The 23,665-nt window shown below is 41.7% G+C and overlaps 1 protein-coding gene across 1 annotated transcript in view; it reads right to left on the bottom strand.

The window, feature by feature from the left end:
- Positions 1-4,634: 4,634 nt before the first annotated feature.
- Positions 4,635-23,665, bottom strand: part of SRD5A1 (steroid 5 alpha-reductase 1) — a 20,377-nt gene continuing 1,346 nt past the window's right edge. The window contains 4 exon segments of the mRNA XM_006081472.3: positions 4,635-4,790; positions 9,703-9,853; positions 12,038-12,139; positions 15,076-15,242. Of these exon segments, the coding sequence (XP_006081534.2) occupies positions 4,724-4,790; positions 9,703-9,853; positions 12,038-12,139; positions 15,076-15,242 (487 nt within the window). The 3' untranslated portion in view covers positions 4,635-4,723.

The following is a 23,665-nucleotide window of genomic DNA, read 5'->3' as shown; positions in this document are numbered from 1 at the left end:
GCCTTGGGGTAAGGCAACTCTGGATTTTAGTACCATTCTCTGTCAACTGCCCCAATCAGTGTGAAGAAAGTCATCAGATCTCAGCGGGGCTCATGAACTCCTTGTGCAGCCCCCCACCCCCCAGCAATGTTGGCAGAGAAGTGTGGAAGACCCTGCCCTGGGAACACAGGCCTTTGGTGCTTGCTGAGAGCTCTCCATGGTCCTGCAAGTGCCGCTGTGCACAGCGCAGATTCCAGAGACTGGCCTTCCTCATTGCCCATTTTCTCCTGTTCTATTTATAACATCCTAGCTTTCCTTTCCTCACAATCGACACTTCATGGCCCATCTCTGTTTTAAAATTTTTAAAATACACAAAACTACAAAGTATAACATAATCACCCAGCTTAAATATTACTTGAAAAAAAGATTTGATATATTTGCAGACATCTATCTATCTATCTATCTATCATCTATCTATCTATCTATCTATCTATCTATCATCTATCTATCATCTATCTATACTAGAGGCCCAGTGCATGAAATTCGTGCACAGGAGGCAGGGAGGGGCCCCTCAGCCCGACCTGCACCCTATCAAATCTGGGAGCCCTCAGGGGATGTCCTACTGATGGCTTAGGCCTGCTCCCCGTGGTTCTTTGCTGTCTGTGGGGCCCGCTTGACCGCTCCTGGGTCGCTGCTGGCGACGGCCAAGCAGGCCCTGTGTCGCCACTGTGACACGGCAGGCATCCCGCCCTGCACCCGGCTGCTCAGCGCCTGAGTGTGTGCGCGCTGCCCCACAGGTCCGCTATCTTTGTCAGGTTAATTTGCATACTTACTCCTGATTCGTTGTGGGTGCTGCGGAGGGATGGACAATTTACATATTTGTCTATTATTAGTATAGGTAAAAAGCCAGTGACCGTAATGCCTTAATGACCAGAGACCAGAATACTGCGGCTCCTGGCCCAGGCTGATCTTGCCCCTCAGTGGGGACCCCCACCCTGATTGGAGACGTGGCCAGCCTGCAAACCGCCTGCGGCCCCTTGCCCATACTGGCCCCACCCCCAGCCAGGATCCCCCACCCGGGTCTGGGGCCCCCATCAGGGTAGGCCAGCCGACCCCCATCTGTGCACCAGGCCTCTATCCTATATAATAAAAGGGTAATATGCAAATTGACCCTAAAGGCAGAACGACCAGAACAACCGCTGGACCATTCACTATGAGGTGCACTGACCACCTCTTGGTTCCTTTCCCCAGCCGGCAGGTTCCGATAGCTTGATGGTGTACAGGGAACTGGGGGTGGATGGATGTGGGCGGCACCAGGCCAAGGTCCCGCACCACTGGTTGCCCCACACACAGAGGGCGACCCGCAGCGGGGGCGGGGCCAGCAAGTGGGCAGGAACACTCTCAGTCCCTTCCCCCGGCCGTCAGGCACTGATCACCCGATGACGGAAGGGGAACTGTGGGTGGGTGGCAGTGGGGGGTGGGACCAGCTGTGGGCAGCTGGGGAAGATAGCCTTGATCACAGGCCAGGCCTAGGGACCATACCCGCACACGAATGTCATGTGCTAGGCCTCTAGTTAATAAATAAGGAAAATACCATAATAAAAGGTAGTTTAGAGTAGAATAACAATAAAAAACCTTTGAGAACAGCTAATGAATAACCTACAAGATTAGAATGTCAACATGGACATGTTCTAGTTTGCTAACTTCTCTACGTCTGTTGGCAAACCCTCTTTCTCATTTCTGATCTGTATGAAACACATTTGAAAATCTCAAAAAAGAAAATTTTTTTTAAAAAGTAAAGAAATAATCCCAATGGCTAAAGTAGAAATAACCATGTAGAAAAAGAAAAGAATGCTTAAAATAGTAATCTCAAAAAAAAGGCATTCCTGTTAAAATGACGAGAATCCTGACAATCATCTCTGTTATCAAAATTGTTCTTAAATTTCTTGCTAATTTAAGCAAAAACAAAAGGAATAGCTTCAAATGATGCCCTGGACAGTGTGGATCAGTTGGTTGGGCATTATCCTATGCACCAAAAGGTTGTGGGTTTGATTCCACTGACACAGCACATGCTCAGGTTATCAGCCAATCCCTGGTAGGGGGGCATGGAGGACGCAGCCAATCGATGTTTCATTGTCACATCAATGTTTCTCTTTCTCTAAAAATCAATAAAAGATATTTTTAAAATGTTTATAAAAAGATATTTGCAAATGTTATGACTGCAAAGCTGGAGAACCTAAGAATAACAATAACAACAAAAAAGTTGAGAGCTTATCAAGTAATTTCAGAAGCATGGCTAGATACGACAAATTAACAAACTAGTAATAAAAAACATCTAGGGACACATTGTCATTCACAATAAACAAAATATCAATTATCTAAAAATAACCTTAACAGAAATGCATAAAATTTATAGGAAGAATATTACATGGCCCTATTGATATAAATAAGAATATTGATGTTATGAAATGCTAATGTAGGTGGGAAGTTTTCAGGGCTAAAAATTAACAAAAACGACGAGACTTTTGACAGTAATTTTATTAATCTCCTGAATTAGTATAATTAACAGAAAGACTGAAGATGATTTCCTAAGCTGTAAGGAAATGAAGGGCGGAGCGACAAGATAGAACAGGATTTCTTTCCATGTTAGTCATCCATCCAGTGTGTGCCGGGAAAGCAGAAATTCTGCATCAGATCTTGAGTTAAGCCAAACTTCTGCACACGTGGACCATTCCAATCAAACAGCAGCACTTAGAAGTAATCCTCACAAGGAGCTTCTCTGGCTCTGAACACATCTTCTGCCCAGCTGCGCCTTCCAAAGCACAGGGGCCCGAATCCATTGAGATTGGCTCAGCTATTTGAGTTTTCCTGAGATCCCAAATATTTATTGCTTATAGTTTCAAGTAATTATTTGGTCTGAAAAGGAGCCAAAGTTCATTTAATTTCTGTGTAATTCTAAACCCCTAAGGGACTCCAAAAGCCCATGGAGAACAGAGTTTCTACATGAAAACTAATGAGGGAGGGAGGCCCTACTTGGTAGGTGAGCCAGGGGAAAGGTGGGGGAGCTGATGGGGTACCAGGGTCTGGAGAGATGGGGGGCAGCAGTGAGTAAACTGACAGGACACCACTTCAGGTGTGTCCTGGAGGACTCGGAACCTAGCACTGTTAGCAGATCAGAAGTGAACAGTCTCTTCTTTTCCACTTCTCTTTTGGTTTTCACCTCTGCAAATGTGGCAGCAACTGAGGCAACACTGCCCCAAGGGACAAGGGAGGGGACCTTTACCAGTTCATTAGATTTTCACAGAGAGTGAACAGCTTTCTAGTTGGAGATTTCTTTTAAATATCTGGCCCAGTAGTACATTCAAAAAAATATATATTTTATTGATTTCAGAGAGTAAGAGAGAGGGAGAGGGAGAGAGAGAAACACCAATGATGAGAGAGAATCATTGATAGGCTGCCTCTTGCACGCCCCACACTGGGGATTGAGCTCCTAACCTGGCATATACCCTGACTGGGAATCCAAACGTAACCTCCTGGTTCATAGGTCTATGCTCAACCACTGAGCCATGCTGGCTGGCAGGTAGTACATTTTTTTTTTTTTACTGCCATTTACATTAGTGAACCTTCAAATGCATCTTAAATAAGAAATACTGCTTCAAGATATCATTTTGCAATGTTGAGAGGTACTTTTAAAAAAGTGCCTTCAAAATTTCTAGTTCTAGCCCTGGCCAGTGTGGCTCAGTTGGTTGAGTGTGGCTCCATGCATCAAAAGATCACTGGTTTGATTCCACTGGGGCACATGCCCTGGTTGTGGGCTTGATACCAGATCAGGGTACGTGTAGGAGGCAGCTGACCAGTTTCTCTTCCATCAATGTTTTTCTAGCTCCCTCTCAAAAAAAAAAATAATAGTAAAAGAATCTCTAGATCTATCTGGAACTTAGAAAAAACATCTCAGACCAGGGAATAATGATGGTTTACGGCGAGTGACCCGAGACGGGAATGTGCAGGAGGTGGCGACTGCCCTGCTGCACCTGCCTACTCCCACCCTCTCACCTCCACAAAGTCCTTTTGTGGGGGACAGAGTAGCTTGCTCCTTATAAATATCTCGGCATTCTGCCCTGCCAGCGCAGTCACCTGGTGGGCCAGGCTGGAGCAGTGGCAGGTGCCTTTTGTCCAGGCCTCAGCTGGGCCTCAGACATCTCCTTTCTCCATTCCCAAGTTCTCTGCCTGCACAGCACCCAGCAGGGAGAGGCCGTGCATTTCCCTGAGTCCCTGACTATACTGTGGGTACCCAGTGGGATGAGAGGGACCCAGAAGACAGATCATGCCTCTATGGGGAGAAGGGACAACATTGCCTTTGATCTTGTCAGAACTGTTCTATGGGATTGTACAAGGGCTAATGGAAGGTTTTGGTCCATAAAGGTCTTCAAAGATGGTGTGTACATTCTGGTCTTGTGCACATTCAGCTGGATGTAACCAAAAGTCCAAAATCAGAGAAATGGTCAGCAGTCATTACCCAGAGCTCCAGAGCCCTACCCTGGTATGCAGTAGAATACTTCAACCTGCATTTCAGTTTGGTAAGTTATTAGGTAGCTTACAAATTTACTAGGAAAACAATTCCTAGGGTAAATCTTGGAAAAATGAAGTAGCAGGAAAATGACAAAGAAATAATTCATTTATATAATCCCTAGAGAAACATTATAAAAAAAGCATCAAGTTGAAGATAATCCCCCTGATAATGGACTTAAATCAAAAATGGAATTAGAGTTTTCCTGGATTTTGGATAATCTTCAAATTTCTCAAGGTACCACCTACAATAAAAAAAAGGACATTAAAAAAGGAAATAATTTTGTCTCTTAAACATGTAATACATGCTAGCAAAAGGAACAATTTTTTTTATCATCAAGGCATACAGTTTTTAATAGTAATAAAAACTTTGGCATTTCAGATACATAGGTTGATTCTGTCTATGTATCATGGATAATTAGATATATGTGATTATAAAGTATGAGTCACAAGAAGTGAATCATATAACCCACCCTTATATTGGCAAGAAAAACTACTGATTTGTGATAAAGATGCAGATTAGCATATGGAGGAGACATCTTCCAGACCTAGGAAGCGTGCAGACTGGGGAAGAGAGGAACCCGGTAGGTGTATCTTAATTATTTTCTGGTGACTCTGTTAGTTTTTTCTAGTCCCCAGAAGAGAACTACTGCTTCATACCCAGAGTCTGTGGAATGGGCACCCAAGCTGGTAACTCTCAAACAGACCTGGGAAAATGCAACATGGGCTCATTCATCATTGAGCCCTGCACTCAGAACAAACAGGTCTTTTCCATTCTGATATAAATTATGTCAACAAAGGCACATTCATTCATTTTGGGGTAACAGCTAGTTGGGAAGGGTGGAAACTAAGTAGACAGAGTAAAAATTTAAAATAATTTGACACGATGAAGAAATAGAAAAATGGAGTTTCCATGAGCACAAAAGAATGCTAAACAGATTAAAACTCATGACGGAAAACAATTAGTTATTTGTTAATGTGACAGCAATATATGACAACAGCAAACAAAGTGAGTGAGTGAAGTCCTATGGAACTTAGATTTTGGTGAGGTTTAGCACTGTAACCCACAAATAGAGAATTATGGGAGACTACCATGTTTACTTTCAGATGCTGTTCTGTACACCCAAAAGGACATGTAATGAGGAAAGTCCTGAGGAGCTGAGCAGTGGACCTGTGGATCAACAGCCTTTCCCAGCTCAGTGATGTGCTGCAGACAAGAGTGCCTGTGGCAGATGTGGCCACAGACAACAGCAGTGCAAAGTGTGCAAAAGTGCATTATACATATATTTACTCATTAATCACTGACATTTTTTATAGGCCTATGCAACTGTCTGAATGTGTATCCCCCAAAATTCGTACGTTAAAAAACCTAAGGTGATGGTATTAGGAGATGAAGCTTTTGGGAAGTGAGACAGGAGCCACATGATAGGATTAGTGTCCTGATAAAAGGCCCCCCCCCCCCAAAAGCTCCTTGTTCCTTCTGCCATGTGAGGACACAGTGAGAAGGTACTGTCTGTAACCCAGAAGAGGGCCTTTGCTAGAACCTGACTGTTCTGGCACCCTGATCTCAGACTTTCAGCCTCTAGAATTATGAGAAAGAAATGTTTGTTATTTATAAGGCACCCTGTTTATGGTGTTTTGTTATAGCAGCCTGAACAGACTAAGACAGCCTGTTTGGGACTTAAAACATGAACCATGGACTAGTTTCTAAGAGCTTCCCCATGAATCAGCAGCATTGGGCACTGTGTTAGGAGAGGCAGGAGGTGAGCTCCTCTCCTAGATACGTCCATTGAAGAGGGACACACTAGCCTAAAAAGAACAAGAATGGAAACAAAGGACAGCCTAAAATTAGAAAAAGCAGGCCATCACGCCCACACGCCTGCAGGATGTTAGAGGGCTGTGACAGCCCTGCTGTGAAGCGCTATGCAGCAGGCTAAATTCTACCCACTGTCACAAAGAACCTTTATCAGAGCAGAATTTCCTCACCCAACAAGAAATATGTTAAATGAACTTCATAGAAACCATTCCATAGGAATAAAATATAACTTGTTAAATGATTAGAGAAAAAATTTCTCAATTATTTCATCACTAGGATCATAAATCCACCTCAAAAAATTATATTTAAAGATTTATGATTAAAGGTATCCTATAGCCCTAGCTGGTTTGGCTCAGTGTATAGAGCATCAGCCTGTGGATGCAAGGTTCCCGGGTTCGATTCTGGTCAAGGGCACATGCCCAGGTTGTGGGCTCAGTGCCCAGTAGGGGGCGTGCAGGATGCAGCCAATCAATGATTCCCTCTCATCATCGATGTTTCTATCTCTCTCTTCCTCTCCCTTCCTCTCTGAAATCAATAAAAAAAATATTTTTAAAAAGTATCCTACATAATAAAGAGGCAATATGCAAATTGACCCTCACACCCTCACAAGATGGCTGCCTATGACCAGGCCAGCACGGGGGTTAGTGGGGGACGACCAAACGAATGAACAAGCAGGCTGCGTGGGGCGACCAGGCTAGCAGTGGAGGTTAGTGAGGTACGACCAAACAACCGAACAGCAGGCTGCGTGGGGCGACCAGGCCGGCAGGGAGGTTAGTAAGGGACGACTAAACGACTGAACAAGCAGGCTGGGTTGGACGACCAGGCTGGTGGGGGGGTGGTGCAGTTGGGGGCAACCAGGCCGGCACGGGGGGGGGCCAGTTAGGGGTGACCAGGCCGGCAGAGGGGGGCAGTTAGGAGCAACCAGGCCAGCAGGGAGGGGGCAGTTGGGTGCGACCTGGCCAGCAGCGGGGGGCATTTAGGGGCGACCAGGCCGGTGGGGGGGGGGCAGTTAGGGGCAATCAGGCCAGTAGACAGGTGAGCGATTAGGAGCCAGCAGTCCAGGATTGTGAGAGGGATGTCCAACTGCCTAAACCGGCAGTCGGACATCCCCCAAGGGGTCCCGGATTGGAGAGGGTGCAGGCTGGACTGAGGGAACCCCCCACCCCCTGTGCATGAATTTCGTGCACCGGGCCTCTAGTATGAATAAATATTTTTAAAAGGGGAATAAGCAGCATGATTTCTATTATATTTTTCACTCATATTTCTATCTCTAGAATCAAAAAGCTCTCACTCATGTAAACGGACCAGGGTTGGATGCCAATTTTTTTGTATTGATTTTGTGGTTATGGGGCCTGAACTAATGCACCCTTGCCTTCTGGTTGAAAGTGAAATGACCTCCGGCTGAGGACTACCCACTTCATCTAATTCAGGTTATGCTAAATCTGAGGTATTTCTTCAAAGCTGTTACTGTTTTTCTGGCTCACAGTTTCATGATCCTACATTTCTCTTGTGGAAGTCTTTCTCTAGCAGAGACAGGTCAGTGACAGCTGAATAAACACTTTGCAAGTGCTCATAAGTCATGCTCTTTGTATTCGAGTCTGATGAATGGGGCTGTGAGACCAAGGCAGCATTTCATCAACATACTGTGTGTCCTTATTTTGTAATCATTACACTATCAATCAGTGTCTTAAAGACACACTGAATTTACACTGAATTCACTTTTTAAGTGACATTAAACTTAACAAATGGTAAGCCTGTTATTGCAACAGAGCCCCTCCTTAAAGGCTATCCTCCCTGTCTGGGGTCCAAGGTGCAGCTTTGAGACATGACAAGTCTACATTTGTACTCTATCACCTCACAGCTGCAGAAGCGTGGGCGGCCTGCGCTCTGGTCCAGTGCATAAGCATGATTGCCCAAGGCAGATGGAAGGAAGCCATGTGAAAACATGCCTCCTTAAAATTCCTTGAAATGTTGCTCTCAAACCAGAATATCTGTTAGCACTCGGCACAGCTGACCCGTCCGACCTAGCCCTTAATGATCAAGATAATCATTTATGAATTAAATACTTCCATTACAGACAGAAATTTGTTGTAACAAAATGATGCTTTGACGCAGGAATAGCCCTGTGGACTGTTTTCTTTTGGAATCAGTTTATCTGATGGGCTAATTAGTTGGGTTCATTGGATTACTAGGGGAAAAAAATAGCTTTCATTTTGTACTCAGTTTGTAAATCCAACATTTGTAAACATACACTAAACTGAATTGATTCATTGTTCAGCAATTAAATTTGGTTTGCACCAACATTAATTTAAACATCAAACAAATGGCAAAGAGCCCTTTCAATTCATGAATTATTGTGCAAAGGATACCTCAGAAAATGAAATCATGTATTTTCTATTTCTGTATGTTACATATTCCAATGCTAAGAGGGATTTTCCGATTTCATTTTCATTTGAGGAGTGAGCCTGACAACTGGCCTGGCATGCTCTTGTTCAATCCTCCCCTGATCCAGTTTCTTAAAATATCAGCATAATCTTATTTGTTTTTATCATTAGAAACCAGCCAATATTCGCTTCTTAAATCCTAACATAACAAATATCTGGGAGTAGCATCTTCCCCCAGAGGTGATGGTAGTTAGAAAGGTAGAGGAGGTGGAGAGGGAGAGGGGAGAGCACAGATTCCCAGAAACACAGGACCTCAAGTTGGGCTGAGATTAGCTGGCTGTTGTTATCATTATTGATGCATGAAATCTAGCTGCTTTATTCATTTTCTAGGACTTTGTAATGTATATTTAGTCTAAAGTACTGACATATTATTTCGTCAAGTTTGTTTAGAGTATGAATCTTTCTGGTTCTAAAGGAAGCATTTGAACGTGATGTGGGGGAGGGTGGGGAGGAGTGCATGGAGCCCATAGTCCATCATGAACCTAGGTGTGAATGGGCTCTGGGGGGGAGGATGCTGGGCCCTGCCTCCAGCTGCAGGCCTTCTGTGCTCCCATTACTGCACAGTCAGCACTCCTCCTTGTAATCGGCGTGTTTCAGGTCAGATCCCAAATGCCCTGCTTGACATTTAACTTGACCATCAAGTCCAGAGTCCAGCAGTATAAATTCAGAGCCTCAGAACAGGTGGACAAAATGATGGTGCTGATGTGTATCCAATGGTTCCTTACAGCTGGATTAGTCTTCAGATATTTGCATGGTTTTGTGCTTTTTAGACACAGCATGGTATAAACTGGGATTTGGCAATTCAAATTAATATTAACATTTCAAAAATCTAACCTAAAAGCTGGTATAGTAAGGTCAGAGAACAAATTAAAAATGTTAAAAATGTTTTAAACTTACTGGTGATGCTGTTGTGCTCTCGTGAATAAAACACAAAATGTAAACAGAGCGAAAGCCCCGCCTTGAACAGACCAGGTGGCCAGGCCATAGCCACACCACTCAACCACTTCTCCAAAGTAGTTGGCTGCACTTACGTATTCAAATAAGCCTCCTAGAAGAAAGCACAGACCCAGTGGTGCATTGACTACAAAGTGATGCCTCAGGAAATATTGACTTAAGAGATAACAGTAAATAACTACTTTGGAGAACATAAATTCAACTATGGGAAAATATATCTTTTACAGAATTTTAATCAATGAAACACTTCCAACATTACTAGTTTTACTATTTCATATCATAAATTCTGGTAGTAACTATCTACCTGTATCAATACCCATCGTTTTAGCTGAGAAAAAAATGCTATAGTTTTCATATACTTTAATATATATCACTTCATTAATTAATGGATCAAACTGACAAAAGCTGAGCAAGGACAGAGAATACAGAACAATTAATGAACCAGCTTAATAAAATGGATCTGTATATAACTCTAGACTAAAAATTGAAGAAAATATTAATTTTTAAGGACAGATTCATTCACTCATTCATTCACTCACTCATTCAGTCACTGGTTTACTCACTCATCAAAACTTTACCGATTCATCAAGTCTACATTATGGCCAGACCCTGGTCTAGACACTTAAAGTGAACTGTGGATAAGATCCCCACCCCCCACACCTGGAACGTTAAACTTCAGTGTACTAAACAAGGAAAGCACAGTCTGGCAGAGGGTGTGGAGTTCTGTGGGGAGCAGAGCAGGGCAAGAGGGCTCAGAAGTTGAGTTGGGGGAAGAGGGAGGTCATGTAACAGACAGTGGCTGGGAACAGGCCTCCCTGGGTAGGTGAATTTTGATCCCAGACTTCCTGGGAGGGTTGGGCTGCAGTTATTAGGGTGGAAGCCCTCTGGGTAGGAGAAGCAAAGGCCCTGAGGCCAGAGCTGCACACTCTGCAGGGCCCCAATTTAAGCAATTTGAAATGTAGGATTTTTTGGTCATTTGCTCCTTACGTTGCTATTCTCCTTATATAGTTTCCAGGTATGTAAGTGTGCTTTCCAGGTCCAATGAAGTTTTAGTCTTACCTACTTGATTCCTGTTTTAAAAGCTCTATTGATTTCTAACTTATATTTGCTAGTCCTTTTTATAGTGCGCACACGAGCATGTGTGTGTGTGTGTGTATATAATCATTAACTTAAATCCCTTTTTATTTTTTTAAACATTTAAGTATTCACTGTATAATCTGTTTCTATTAACTCTAAGATCTGAGGTGTCTCACGTTTAATCGTGCTGTCACTCTAGGTGCCAGATTTCTTCATTGGCTCTGTAACCTTGGAGTATGGTCTGTGGTCTGTGGGGCTCTCTGAGGCCTGAGCTGACAGCAGGTCCCTTCTGTGTACCCTGGCCCATGTATGAGGGCACCACCCACCGGGATGACATGGATCCTAATTCATGGCTTGAGGTTTTTCAGACCCTCCAGGTGGCGCTAATTTGGGCTGCAAAGCAGCATGAGGGGAGCAATGGCCACAGATTCTGATGGGTGTACTTTGGACACTAGGACTCAGATTTTGCCCTCTGATGATGACTTCCTTCCCTGACACCACATTCATACATTTAAAATGACTCTTTAAAAATTTCATCCAGTGAAAGCAAAGCATGGAGAAAAGAGAACAAAGCCAATTTAAGGAGAATATGGACTAAGATAATTTGATATATTTAAATTGTACCAGGAAGTAGCAGAAAATAAGATGAAAAAGGGTAGATAGGTTTTTATTGGTGTTGAGCATCTAGTGGTTTGGTTGACTTTTTCTTATTAATTTAATTAACCCTTTATATGTTATGAGCAATAATAATAGCTCCCAGTTAAACCAAGAAAGTAGATTTTATTATCTCTATTTCATAGGTGAAGAAACTTGAGCCCTCCCCCCACTCCCACCGCAAATTTCACCCAACATTTTTAATTGTTTTCAAAGGGAGGGTCAGTCAAGGTATCTATTATGTAATATTTTTTAAAATGAAGTTTTAGACACCCTTTGTAAACAATAAATTCTTTCTCATATTCTCTCTTTCCAAACAGAGATAACTAGAGTTTCCTTTTTGGTTAATAACCATTCAGTTGGCCAGAATTTATCATTTTAATAAAACAATATTCATAGTGACTGCTATGAATAATAGTGATTCACATTAAAAACTACAGCTAATACATATTACACATTAGTTACTAGATCTGGCAAAATTAGAATAGCAAGGCATCATAGAATAGCAATGCAATTTCAGAATGAATTCTCCACTTTCAGTACATACCCCTGGGAATTTTGTACCCAGTCTCCCCTGGCTGCCTGAGATTCCTCAGGATGTGATCGGAGTGAACGTTTATCAGCATGCCTACCAGCCACAAGACAAAACCTGAAGGAAAAAACACACGAGAGTATTACAGTTGATAAACTACAAAATTTATAAACCAAGGCCTGAAAGGACAGTATCACTGTACTCCTTTAATATTATCATTATTAGTATAACATATCAGCCATAATTGATAGTAAAAATCATAATATTGTCCTTTATTTAGAAAGATAATTACTGTTCTCAGGTATGCTCAATAGGGCTGTTTTTCTAATAAGATTAATTATCTGATCTAGTCAAAATACTTTGACATGATGGCCACAATCCATGTTTTTAGAATGACTGGTAGGATTAGAAGTATTACTGATGGTTATAACAGCTGTGTGAGGCATGGCTGCCCCCTCCATTTGGCAGGAGAAGACTGACATCTCAGGGTGTGCCTCATCGTGATGCACACGGGTCCCCGGAGGGGTGCTGGTTCCCAGGAGCTAATCTCTGGTCCTTCTCTCTTCCTTCTTTATAACCTCATTTGAACATTTTCATACATATACATGGCTTCCAACACTGCTGATTTCCTGCTCACTTTATCAGTCAGTATTCCTAGGTCTGCTCACCTGCCTCAGCTCCCAACAAAATCTTCCACTGCAACTGCATGCATGTGGACACCCCATAGCTTCCAGAATGCTTTCCCTCCCATTCTTAAAAGTCTTCAGAGAGCTATCCTCACTTACAGGAGACTTATTAGCATCACATCAATTAATGCCAACAAGAAAATGCAAAATGCCAAAATAGTGTTTTATGAAAGAAATAACTTGATTTGATTTAAAAAAAAAAGAGTTAACTTGATTGTTCTGAGATACTTCAAAAATGTGAAAGGCAAATGTGGCTTTTATGGTGTCATTTCATTCAGTATGAAAAAAAATGTATGCTTGAAATAACATTATGAATTACTCATCAGTCATCCTGATGGTATTAGTTTTTTCGCATTTAGAACAGGGACTTTAAAGCACTCTGGTTTATGTTAAGGGTCTCAAAATGTCCTGATTTCGCCACTGTAGACTGCTTTCTTCCAAGCATGTTAATACTTGTGGCCCACCAACTACAAGTTTAACATGCTTGTAACAGTTCCTACCAGATTTTGTAATATAAGTCACTTATGGAATCCGTGAATTTATAGCTGATTCACATTTTTTTTTTGTCATTTCAGTATGTCACTGCTAGGTGATGTGGTCCCCAATTTGAGGTCCCAGAAAGTATCATGTTCTCAAAATTCCATGCTTACTTTATTCTTCTTCTAAGAGACAAGCTCCCTTTATTGTCTAGATTGGGGTTCATCTAAGCTAAATATTTAATTCCATTTCTGGGGATCTTAAAAATTTTTGTACAAATTCTTTTAGATCAACAACTTTTACTGTTCTGGAAAATCTTCCGTTAGAATATTATCATTATTATTTGCTTATCTTTTCATGGTAAGTATCGTAAATGTAATCAATTAATTATTCATGCAATTTCTTATTAGTCTGTTATAAAACCAAGCTCTATGAAATAAATATAATGCAAAAAAAGTAACTTAGTTTGTTTTCCTATTGTTTTTTTTCCTTTTCATTTTTGATTCCTTCTCTTCAATTGTAAAGAAGCCAAGAGATCTGTGTACAATTTATTGGTGTCTTAAATTTTACAATGGCTTCCAAGGCATCTGCAGGTGATGTGGTCTGTCTGCAGAGCTCCTTTAAATGACATCTACAGACCAAAATGATTCTTTTATTTTGTTGTTATTCTCAAAATTATTCAAATAATTCATCTAAGGAATGATTCCTGTGAGAATCACAAATAAGCATTAAAGTCCTTATCTTTTAGATTAAAAACAAAAACCCTTTCCTCTTGCCCATCCCTTGCTACTTTTGGGAAACCAGTGTGGTGAGCAGGTTTAATCCCCTGCTCTGCTACTTACTCAATTTAGATGGTGGACCATCTGCTTACCCCACTGATTATCCCTTTCTTCTGTGAAAGGACCCAATTTCTACTCTTCTATAGTGTACAAACAATATTGTAATTTAGTGTTTCCTGGAGGCACGGATTTGTGGAGTTAGAAAAGGATCCTGAAACACTTTTTCATCCATTCTTCCTTTGATAAATAAAGAGGCAACTCCCTCCTATTAAGAATTCAGGTATGACTAGGGCACTGCCCTGGGAATAAAATTTTAATTCACAGAAAAAACTATGACTGAAAAATGTAAAAGTACTTTGTCAACAATAAAGTACATCAAATGTTAGTTTTCTCTATTATTACAAACTATATAGGGAAAAAGCCAAATGACAGGAAAGGTAACTTTATGGAGCTTTAGGATAAAGGACTGTGGGGCAGCTTGAAAATCTGAGGTTTAATTTCATATCTCTTAGGAGGGGCTATAGGGGCAAGTTACATATGAATGTGTTAGAAGTAACTGTAGGAGGTGCTCGGCTGTCTTTGATAAGATGGACAATTAGTGCCTAAGTTTCCTCAGTGTTCTGGCTGCTCAAGCTGCTGAACCTTATTGCTATATTTAGTTTTGCCTTAAGAACAGATATTTGTGCCCTGGCCGGTATGGCTCAGGAGGCTGGAATGTAGTCTGATTTGTGCACCAAACAGTGTCAGGTTCAATTCTGGGTCAGGGCACATACCCAGGTTGTGGGTTTGATTCATGGGAGGCAGCCAATCTCTCACATCAATGTTTCTTTCTCTCTTTCCTTTCCTTGATCAAAAAAGCACAGGTATTTGCACTTTCAGTGTCTGAGTGGGCACAGGTGCTATGCACCTGCATCATCTCCTGGCTTCTGGGACACTAGGATAGCCTGATTCTGCGCCCCCCCCCCCCCCCCCCCCCCCGGGCAGCTAGGTCATGAACCATTTCAGACTTTTTGCTCTCTCAAGAAGTTTGGGCTTTCTCACTGCAAACAACTGGAACATGAACATTGAAGTGATGACTGGCATGGTGGAGTGCATCACTAAGGTCACTCACCTGTTAGGAATCGGGGGTCAGTGACCCAGTCAACAGCATACACTGCATATTCGCTTAAGTATCTGCTTTGTAAGTAGCCATTATAGGTACAGAATATGAATGCAATTACACATGAGTACAATGGTGTAGGCTTCCCTCCTCGGATCAGAAATGGGAAAATCAAGGACCTGAGAAAACAAGAAACAGAAACAAATGAAAAAGAACAATATAGTATTTCTACAATTCTATTTTAAGTGTCTTGGGGTTTTAATCTCACTTCCTTGTACAAAAGTTATTCTCATAACACATATTGATTTATTCTATCTGTTAAAGGCACAACTTATAGATAAAAAATTAACCATATTTCAATAATGTACACCATAGTGCACAAACTCAGGATTCTCATTATAAAGAAAGTGAAACCAATACAGAGTTACAGAAAACCGAGGGTTTCAAGAGGCTCTCAAAACCTCCACTATCTGAAAACCCATAGCTCGTTCTAGTCTGAACATTTTATCATCCATTACCATCACCAATGGCTCTCTCTCATTTACTAAGCACCATCAGCTATAAGGCCTCCCAGCTACCTGCATAGCAGAGACTTTATACACATTCCACAGAGGATGAGATCAAGACTTGGAGTGATTAAATAATCTGTTCCAGATCACAGGGCTAGTGACTGGCCAAGCGTGTCAATCTGGGTAATTCAAAGATCGTGTTTTTCTGTTATACCATGCTGGCTTAGCTGCATGCTAAGTTTAAAGAGAGAGAGAGAATAAGGACAAGAAATTACAAACTTATGAAGAAAAGAGGATGCATGTTTCAAAATTATAGATGAATGAAGTGTTAAAGAAGTGACTCTGAGGAAACATTCTGCAAAGGTGGTAGTGTTTCCCTCCAGGACGTGAGAATCATGTATAGGGCGGCTAACGTTTGATAGTTCTCCCAATTCAGTTTCAAGTGCAGGGCTGAATTCTGAATGCAGCAAACACTGGCTGGCACCTTGTAAAGGTGAAACCCAAACCTCTGTTTTTCCCTCACACCCCTTTCCTCCTCTGTCACTCATGTCCTGTGCTGCGTAGTAACCTGAGTCTAGATTTGGTGTCAGCACTACCACCTGTTTTTGTACAGCCTGTGAGCTAAGAATGACTTTTACATTTTTAAGTAGTAGGGAGAAAAATCAAAAGAATATTTTATGACACATGAAATTCAAGTTTCAGTGTCCGTAAATAAAGTGGTATTGGAACAGGCCTGGTCACCTGTTTACATACTTTCTGTGGCTGCTCTGCAGTTACACTTGCAGACTTGAGTGGCTGTGATAGAGCCTGTTTCAACACTCTGCATGGCTGCTTGGCGCACTGTAAATTACCATGACACAGTGTTTCGAGTGCTACGGGTATCCTTGTTTGACACATTTATTTTAGTATCAGCAATATTCATGCCAAGACAAGTGAAGTGTTCATGCTTTGAAGGCACAGTGGAATGCAGATATTACTAGAGGTAGCGAAGCAATCTTTGTTATGCAATGACATGCCAGTTTTGCCAAAAGCATAGAGGTTGGCACTACCAGACTATGCGCTCATCAGAGTATCCCCAACTCACAGGAAAGGTCAGAAAAATGAAGAAAATTTAAAACAGAATCTCATCACAGAATTTCTTTACAAAAGAAATGAAAATGAGGCCACAACCACAGGAAGTTCAAGTTAGGCAAGCAAGCGAAGCCATACCCCCATGGGGAATTAATCAGCTGCAGCAGCAGCAGCCAAAGGAACGTGCCCGGACAATACAAACTTGCAGGACTAGCCTTTCCTTGAGAGCAGCTGCTTGAGGAGTTGGGACACCAGGAGCAATGCCAATAGTCAGTTAAAAAACAAGGCACAAGATCGAATGAACGGTCTTCCTTGGCTCTTGTTGGGTCCATCGATGTCACTGATACTGCTCAGTTGTTTATTTATTTTTATTTTTTCTTTTTTTAAAAAAAATTTTTAAATTAAATCTTTAGTTGTTTATTTAAGGAGTCAATGCCAAGGTTGACCTGACTGAGGAACAAGGCTCTTAAAATAGTCTGCGTGGAACAATTGGAAACAAGAGTATTTCCAAAGAAGTTGAGAAAACACGAATTCTATACAACCCAAAGTAGAATATACTGTTACAGCTGATAATAGTAAAAATGTGTGGAACAGAAAAATGAACCTATTACAAATTTATAAAACTTGTGAAGATGTGTTTAAGGCTACTCCCTGTATCATCAGGTACTTTCCAGAACAATCTATGTCATGTGATTGAACCAATAGGGTCAACAGAGAATTTTACATTCTCTTCAGGGCTTATACAGAAAAATTGCCCTCACTATTATTGAGTTTTGAAGGGCTTTGGAAATTAGCTTTTGCTGCAGATCTGATAATGTTTCTTAGTGAATTCAACCCTAAACTATAAGACAAAACATCACTTAAGTGCAAAACTTACACCGTGTTAAAGGCATTTCAATGCTACTTGACATTGTTTGAATGGCAAGTCATGTCAAACTGCTTTATATACTTTTTATGCTGTTAAAGTTAAAAGAAGAGTGATGTCTCCATTCTTACAGAAATTTGCAGTGGATATAATTTCTAGAATCAAACTAGCTTTTTGAACCTTGATTTCTATATTTCAAAAATCATTTAATTGTGTAATTGAGGAGTTGTCACCTAATATTCAATTGGAAAATACTAATCTACAAAGTAATGACATACTAAAAGGCAAACACCGAGAGAATCTAATAGAATTTGATAAATGGCTCTCAAGGAATGAACATGCTCAATTAAAATCATAAACTCATGGGCTGATATAAATATTTGGCAATGCCTGTGTGGAAAGACATTCTCTAAGATAAAATTTCACTGCAGATCAGCACTAAGAGGTGAACACTTACAACAGACTTTGGAAATAGGAAATAACAATGCTGAAGCCCAAGGATGTGAAATGTCATCACCCACCAAAGGAATAATTCCATCCTTCTCATTACAGCTGCCTGACAAACACTGCACTGAGATATTTATATTTTAAATTGTGTCAATAAAATTTTTGTGAAAATTTGTTTTCTCCTCTGTTATAAATGCCTACACAATATCCCCTATTTTGTCTGTTGGCCCACAAAGTTTCAATATACACTATTTGGCCCCTTTCTAAAAAAAAGTTGCCAATCCTTAGTCTAGATTAACACATTGCGGACCAATAGTTTTATTGCTAGCTTTACCCAGTGGCCAGATAAGTTTCTATTGAATGAGTACAAAAAACGTTTTACATAAATATTAAAGTCATGCTTTAAAATTAAATACCCATTGCATTTTGAAGTTATTTATTACATGTTCTTACAAGCTAATATCTTTTTAAAATATGATCTTTGTAAAACACTGTATAATATGAAGCAAGAATTCTCATGATCTGTCCACAATGTGTTAAAACAGTTATAGTCTGGAAACATCACTTAGACTTCCTTAGAAGAATGTTCTTGCTCAAGACCCCGCACTTGGCTTTCAGGCAGGTGCTGCAGTCTGGGACATTTGTGCTTGAGGTGGAGACCATGCATCTATGTCCTCAGTTATGCAGAGTCACACTGACTTCTGTCTCAGCATGTACCCTGGGGGAACTTGGAAAAGACATTCATGAAGGACCCTGGTGGTAGAAGAATTACTTCTCTTTGGTCTCATGTGAATGTCAGAAAAGTGGCCATGGCCCGGAATGTCAGAAAAGTGGCCATGGCCCGAAATGGCCTTAAAAAGAATCACACACACACACACACACACACACAAGAATGACACAGGTCTATTCTATTGCTCTCTAATTTCTGCCCTTGAAGAGGACAGCAGTGACCCTGATGCCACAGCCAACGTCAGAAGAGGCAGGCTCGGGCAATGATGCCTGTGCCTTCAGAACTCCAGGAGGGAGAGAAGGTCCTCCTCTCCATCCTGTCCTTCCCCCAGCCTGAGCATCCTCACGTGGACCAAGTACTCCTGGCTCTGAAGACACAAGAGCCTGGTCTTTAGTAGCCAGACTTCTAGATGCAGCACGCCTTCCAGAAGGGAACACTCGGCTTCCTCTCAGCAGTTCTCAGACTTTCTCCTTTTATGTTATTCCTTTAGTTTTACTTTTCTTTGGAAACCCATGCAGTTGTCAGAAAGGTTTTCCTCTGACTTAGACCAATTAGGAGCCAGAATGGGTGGAGAGAGTGGCTTCCAGGCATGGCTTTTATCTGAATTTTCATCTAGTTAGACAGCAGCAGTTCAAGGATCCAAGTGGCCCCGGGCAGTTTCTCACAGTGAAGAGTCACTTAGGGACGGGAGTCAGGCTCAGATAGTAAAAAAGGCAGCACACCTGCTACCAGAGGTTCTCAACCTGTGGGTCGCGACCCCTTTGGTGGTCGAACGACCCTTTCACAGGGGTCGCCTAAGACCATCCTGCATATCAGATATTTACATTACGATTCATAACAATAGCAACATTACAGTTATGAAGTAGCAATGAAAATAATTTTATGTTTGGGTCACAACATGAGGAACTGTATTTAAAGGGCCAGAAGGTTGAGAACCACTGTTAGACTGACATAACTTAGCACAGGGGTGGGCAAACTTTTTGACTCGAGGGCCACAATGGGTTCTTAAACTGGACCGGAGGGCCGGAACAAAAGCATGGATGGAGTGTTTGTGTGAACTAATATAAATTCAAAGTAAACATCATTACATAAAAGGGTACGGTCTTTTTTTTTTTAGTTTTATTCATTTCAAACGGCTGGATCCGGCCCGAGGGCCGTAGTTTGCCCACGGCTAACTTAGCACCTGTCAAGACCCAGGGTCCAGGGTCCAGATTGCCTGTTACAGCAGGTCTGTGTATTCAAAAGCCTTTTCTCATCTAGGAACTGCAGGGAATGAGCATTCCTCCTCTTTGAGAAAAGGAATTAAGTCAGACTGAAGTTGAAAATCCTTTACAATGGAAATTATCTTTAAGAGTAACTATGAAGTACTTGGACTTAAAGGTAGTTTATTTAGGTAATGTGTTATATAAATCCATTTTCTGTTGATAATGAGCTGAAGGCTCACAATAGCCAGGTTCCATGGAGCTACAAAGCATTTCAATTTTCTCACTCATCAGGCAGGCTGTGGACAGAAATCAGCATTTGTTCTCCATCATGTTACAATTTTTCCATTTTACTTTCTGTTCCATGTAAGCAGACTCCCTTTCACCAACTTGTTTTAATTACTTGTGGAAATTTGCACATTTTTGTGTCTGCAAGGCAACGAGGAATGTGGGACACATCTGATGATGGTGATCTGCTGAGCACAGACCTAGGGTTTCTGTCAGGAAGAAGAGACCCTGTGGGTATATGAAAGTCTGCAATCTGGGGCCATTCAATACTCTCCCTCTGTGGATCCCAACCTGTCATAGTAAAATAGTGACACCACATGCTTGAGTGGGACTTCATTGTTGTCATGGATTAAAATGTTCCCACAGATGACCTTTGCCACCTATCAGGAAAGAGATCAGGTCCCTGGCACATTCCTTCCCGCAGCTGTTCCCTCTTCCCATTCCAGTCAAGACTTTCCTTCCTTCCCTGGCTCTTCAGCCAAAAAGATCTCCCAGATTCTCTACAATCTGTCTTCCATTCCTTAACCCCTTGAGTGCTGGGGCGCGCGATCGTGCTCCTCCTGTCTTTCGCCAAAAGTGCCGGGAGCGCTATCAAAGCTTCGAAATGGTGTCCAGTTCTAAGTCTGCTTTTATTAGTGATGATGATATTGCTAAATATGTCAATGTAGTAAAGGTTTCCTTAAGTTTTTGAACATGTAACTTCATTTACTTGCGATTCATAATTTTTTTACTAAACTGCTGTAAAATCAGCAAAAATGCCTTGGCAATTTTAGCATAGTTCCTAGGATATTGGTTGGCACTCAAAGGGTTAAGGGCCTATCTTGTCTCTATATCCCCAATAATGTGTACAGTGACAGATACACAGCTCAATCCTCAGTAAATATTTGCCAGATGAAGAAAGATGTCCAAGTTTCCCCTCTCCTGTAAGCAAATACCCTTTCCCATTTACCTTAGGGAAGCCCTCCGTCTGGCTTCAGTTCTCCCCACCCCCTCGAGAGGCTAAAACTCACCTAGAACAGGGCCTAGCCTCCCTCCTGAGCTCACACTGGGCCCCCACAGACAGCTGCCCTCTGTAAGTTGCTACCACTTGGGCCTGGTCAGTCTCTCTCTGGAGCACATCCCGATTAATGCTTCTCTTGCCATCAGCCAGACTCTGGCTTCATTCATACAATCTCCTCTCTTATTTAGGCCAGTATCACTTGCATTGCTCTGTGCAAATGAGGGACTCCATTAAGTGTTTCCGAGCTCGGCTGCATGGCTTGTAACAAGTGCTAAATGCAGCTGGTGCTTCTGTTCTCTTCCAAGTGCTCACTGACTTAGGTCAGATGACTGTTTAATAAATTAGTTGCTTGGGTAGAATGGAAAATGTTTATCTTTTCTATTTGGAAAAATTCAATGTCCCAAAACCACACAGGCTACGTGTAAAGTGACATTGTACAACTTAGATTAGAGAGGCAGCTGAATTAGGGAAGGGGATTTCAAAACTATACCTGACCTAGCAAATCCTCAGGGCAGAGTTTCTAAAGCTACTAGTCTAGGCACCAGGGTTTGCAGTCCCAGCAATCTCTAGTCCAATGGCCTTACATAAAATTCTAGAAATGATGTCGGCCTTTTGGGAGGCTGCATTCATTACTTTCCTAGAGTGAGCATAGAATGTATTAAACATCATAACTTAAGTTCAAAAGCTTAGCCAGGCTTTCAAACAAAGCTCTGTAAAGTGCTCTCTTCTTTTCCAATGCCATGTCTTCAAAAATTTTTCATTGGCACGCAAAGCTGGCAGCAGCATACATGAAAGACACACAGAAATATAGGCATGGATCTGCCCACTTACATGACAATCTAAAATGGTATTATTTATCATGTATTCAACATCCAGATTTGCCAACACTATGAAAGCATTTTATGGAGCTGCCTTTGTTTAATGCCAATCCCACAGGCTGGCATCATCACTGTGTCTGTTTCATAGATGGGGAAACCCACTGGAAAGCAATTTAGTAATTCATCTCGGGTCCCAAGTGACGGGAATTAGATAACACCTGGCAAACTGACTCCAGAGACTGCTTTTAGCCACTAGAGAAACGGACATATGGACAAACACAGGTCTGGTATATGTATGGCAAAGTGTATATAGACACGAGAGTTCTACTGATATTCAAATTGCATCCACAAATTTGGTAATGTTCAACCACATTATCAAAAAATCCAGCAGTCTGACAGAAACTTTGTTTAATGAAATACTCTTGGAGTGTTGGGGTACAGGACTCAGACAGGCTTTGTTGAATATGAACTCTGCCTGCATAAAAGCGGATGACAACGCACTGCACCAGGCAGGACTCCTGTGCCCTAATAACCATACAGAAGAGAAGTTCCTAGGTAGACACACACAGAGATACAAGCATGCTTACTTCTTCCTACCTCTATGCAGTGGGTATTGTAAGGTAGGACTCCAAATCAGAGAGGTTCAATAACCTGCCCACATTCACAGAATAAGGGAGCCCAGCTTTCTTGATGTAGAAAACATTATTTTTAACTGTGCAGCCTTCTGAAGTCTGAATCAAAAATTTTACATTTTGATTTCTAGCTTTTGTTCCGCCTTTTGGTTTCTCTGTGTAAAAGCCAAAGCCTAAGAGCTGGAGAGCCCAGCTTATCAGAAGAACCTGAAGATCTCTCAGACACAGCCATTAAAATTCTTCACAAAAACCAAGATTTGGAAGTCCTCTATCTGTGTCTAAAGTCATTTCTTGGAAAGCTACTCCCCCTATCCTTGGTCCTGTGCATAATGCGGAGGTGAAAGTCTCAGAAGGGACCAATTTCTGCCCCGAATACTATACAGGGGATTTACAAAGTCCTTCGGAAAGCAGCTTTCCAGGCAATCACCTACCCAGGAGAAAACAGCCCCACTGACAAGGATACCAAATGGAAAAGGCAGAAAAGGAGCCAGAAATGTTGCTGGGGACGGGGGGGGGGGGTGGTGGTGGTCACCTTTGGCCAGACAATAAAGCCCAGGATTATTGTATAGCTAACACTTTTCTAGGTTGAAATTTTACAAACAATTGTTAATGTAAGAAACATTCAAACCTGTCAAGAATTTTTGTGAGTTTGAGCCAAACGGATTGTGATAATGTTCCAGAGAAATGGCAGTTTTTCACCTTGCTTTATACATTACAATCAAAGGAGGAGATGTCAGTGGGTTACATGAAATCCACTGGTCATAGATTAGGGAGGCGGGTGAAAGGGGATTGGACAAAAAGTGAAAGGATAGACACATGCTTCTTTTACACAGGTGGGTTACAGGACAGTGAAGCCAATAATTAACTTGATAACAACAATGAGGACATTTGTGGTCTCTGTCCCTCCCGGTGCATTAGCTGTGCCCAGCAGGGTCTCGATAAAGGGAAGTTACCTGGACACTCCAAAGGCATGTTATGATAGATGCAAAAAGACAGTAAGCTAGTTAAGATTAAAGTTGATCTTTGTCGGGGAAGATACC

The sequence above is a fragment of the Myotis lucifugus genome, unplaced genomic scaffold, assembly GCF_000147115.1.
Source record: "Myotis lucifugus unplaced genomic scaffold, Myoluc2.0 scaffold_0, whole genome shotgun sequence".
NCBI lineage: Eukaryota > Metazoa > Chordata > Mammalia > Chiroptera > Vespertilionidae > Myotis > Myotis lucifugus.
Note: the sequence above shows the minus strand (reverse complement) of the source record. Positions and strands in the feature narration are given on the sequence as shown.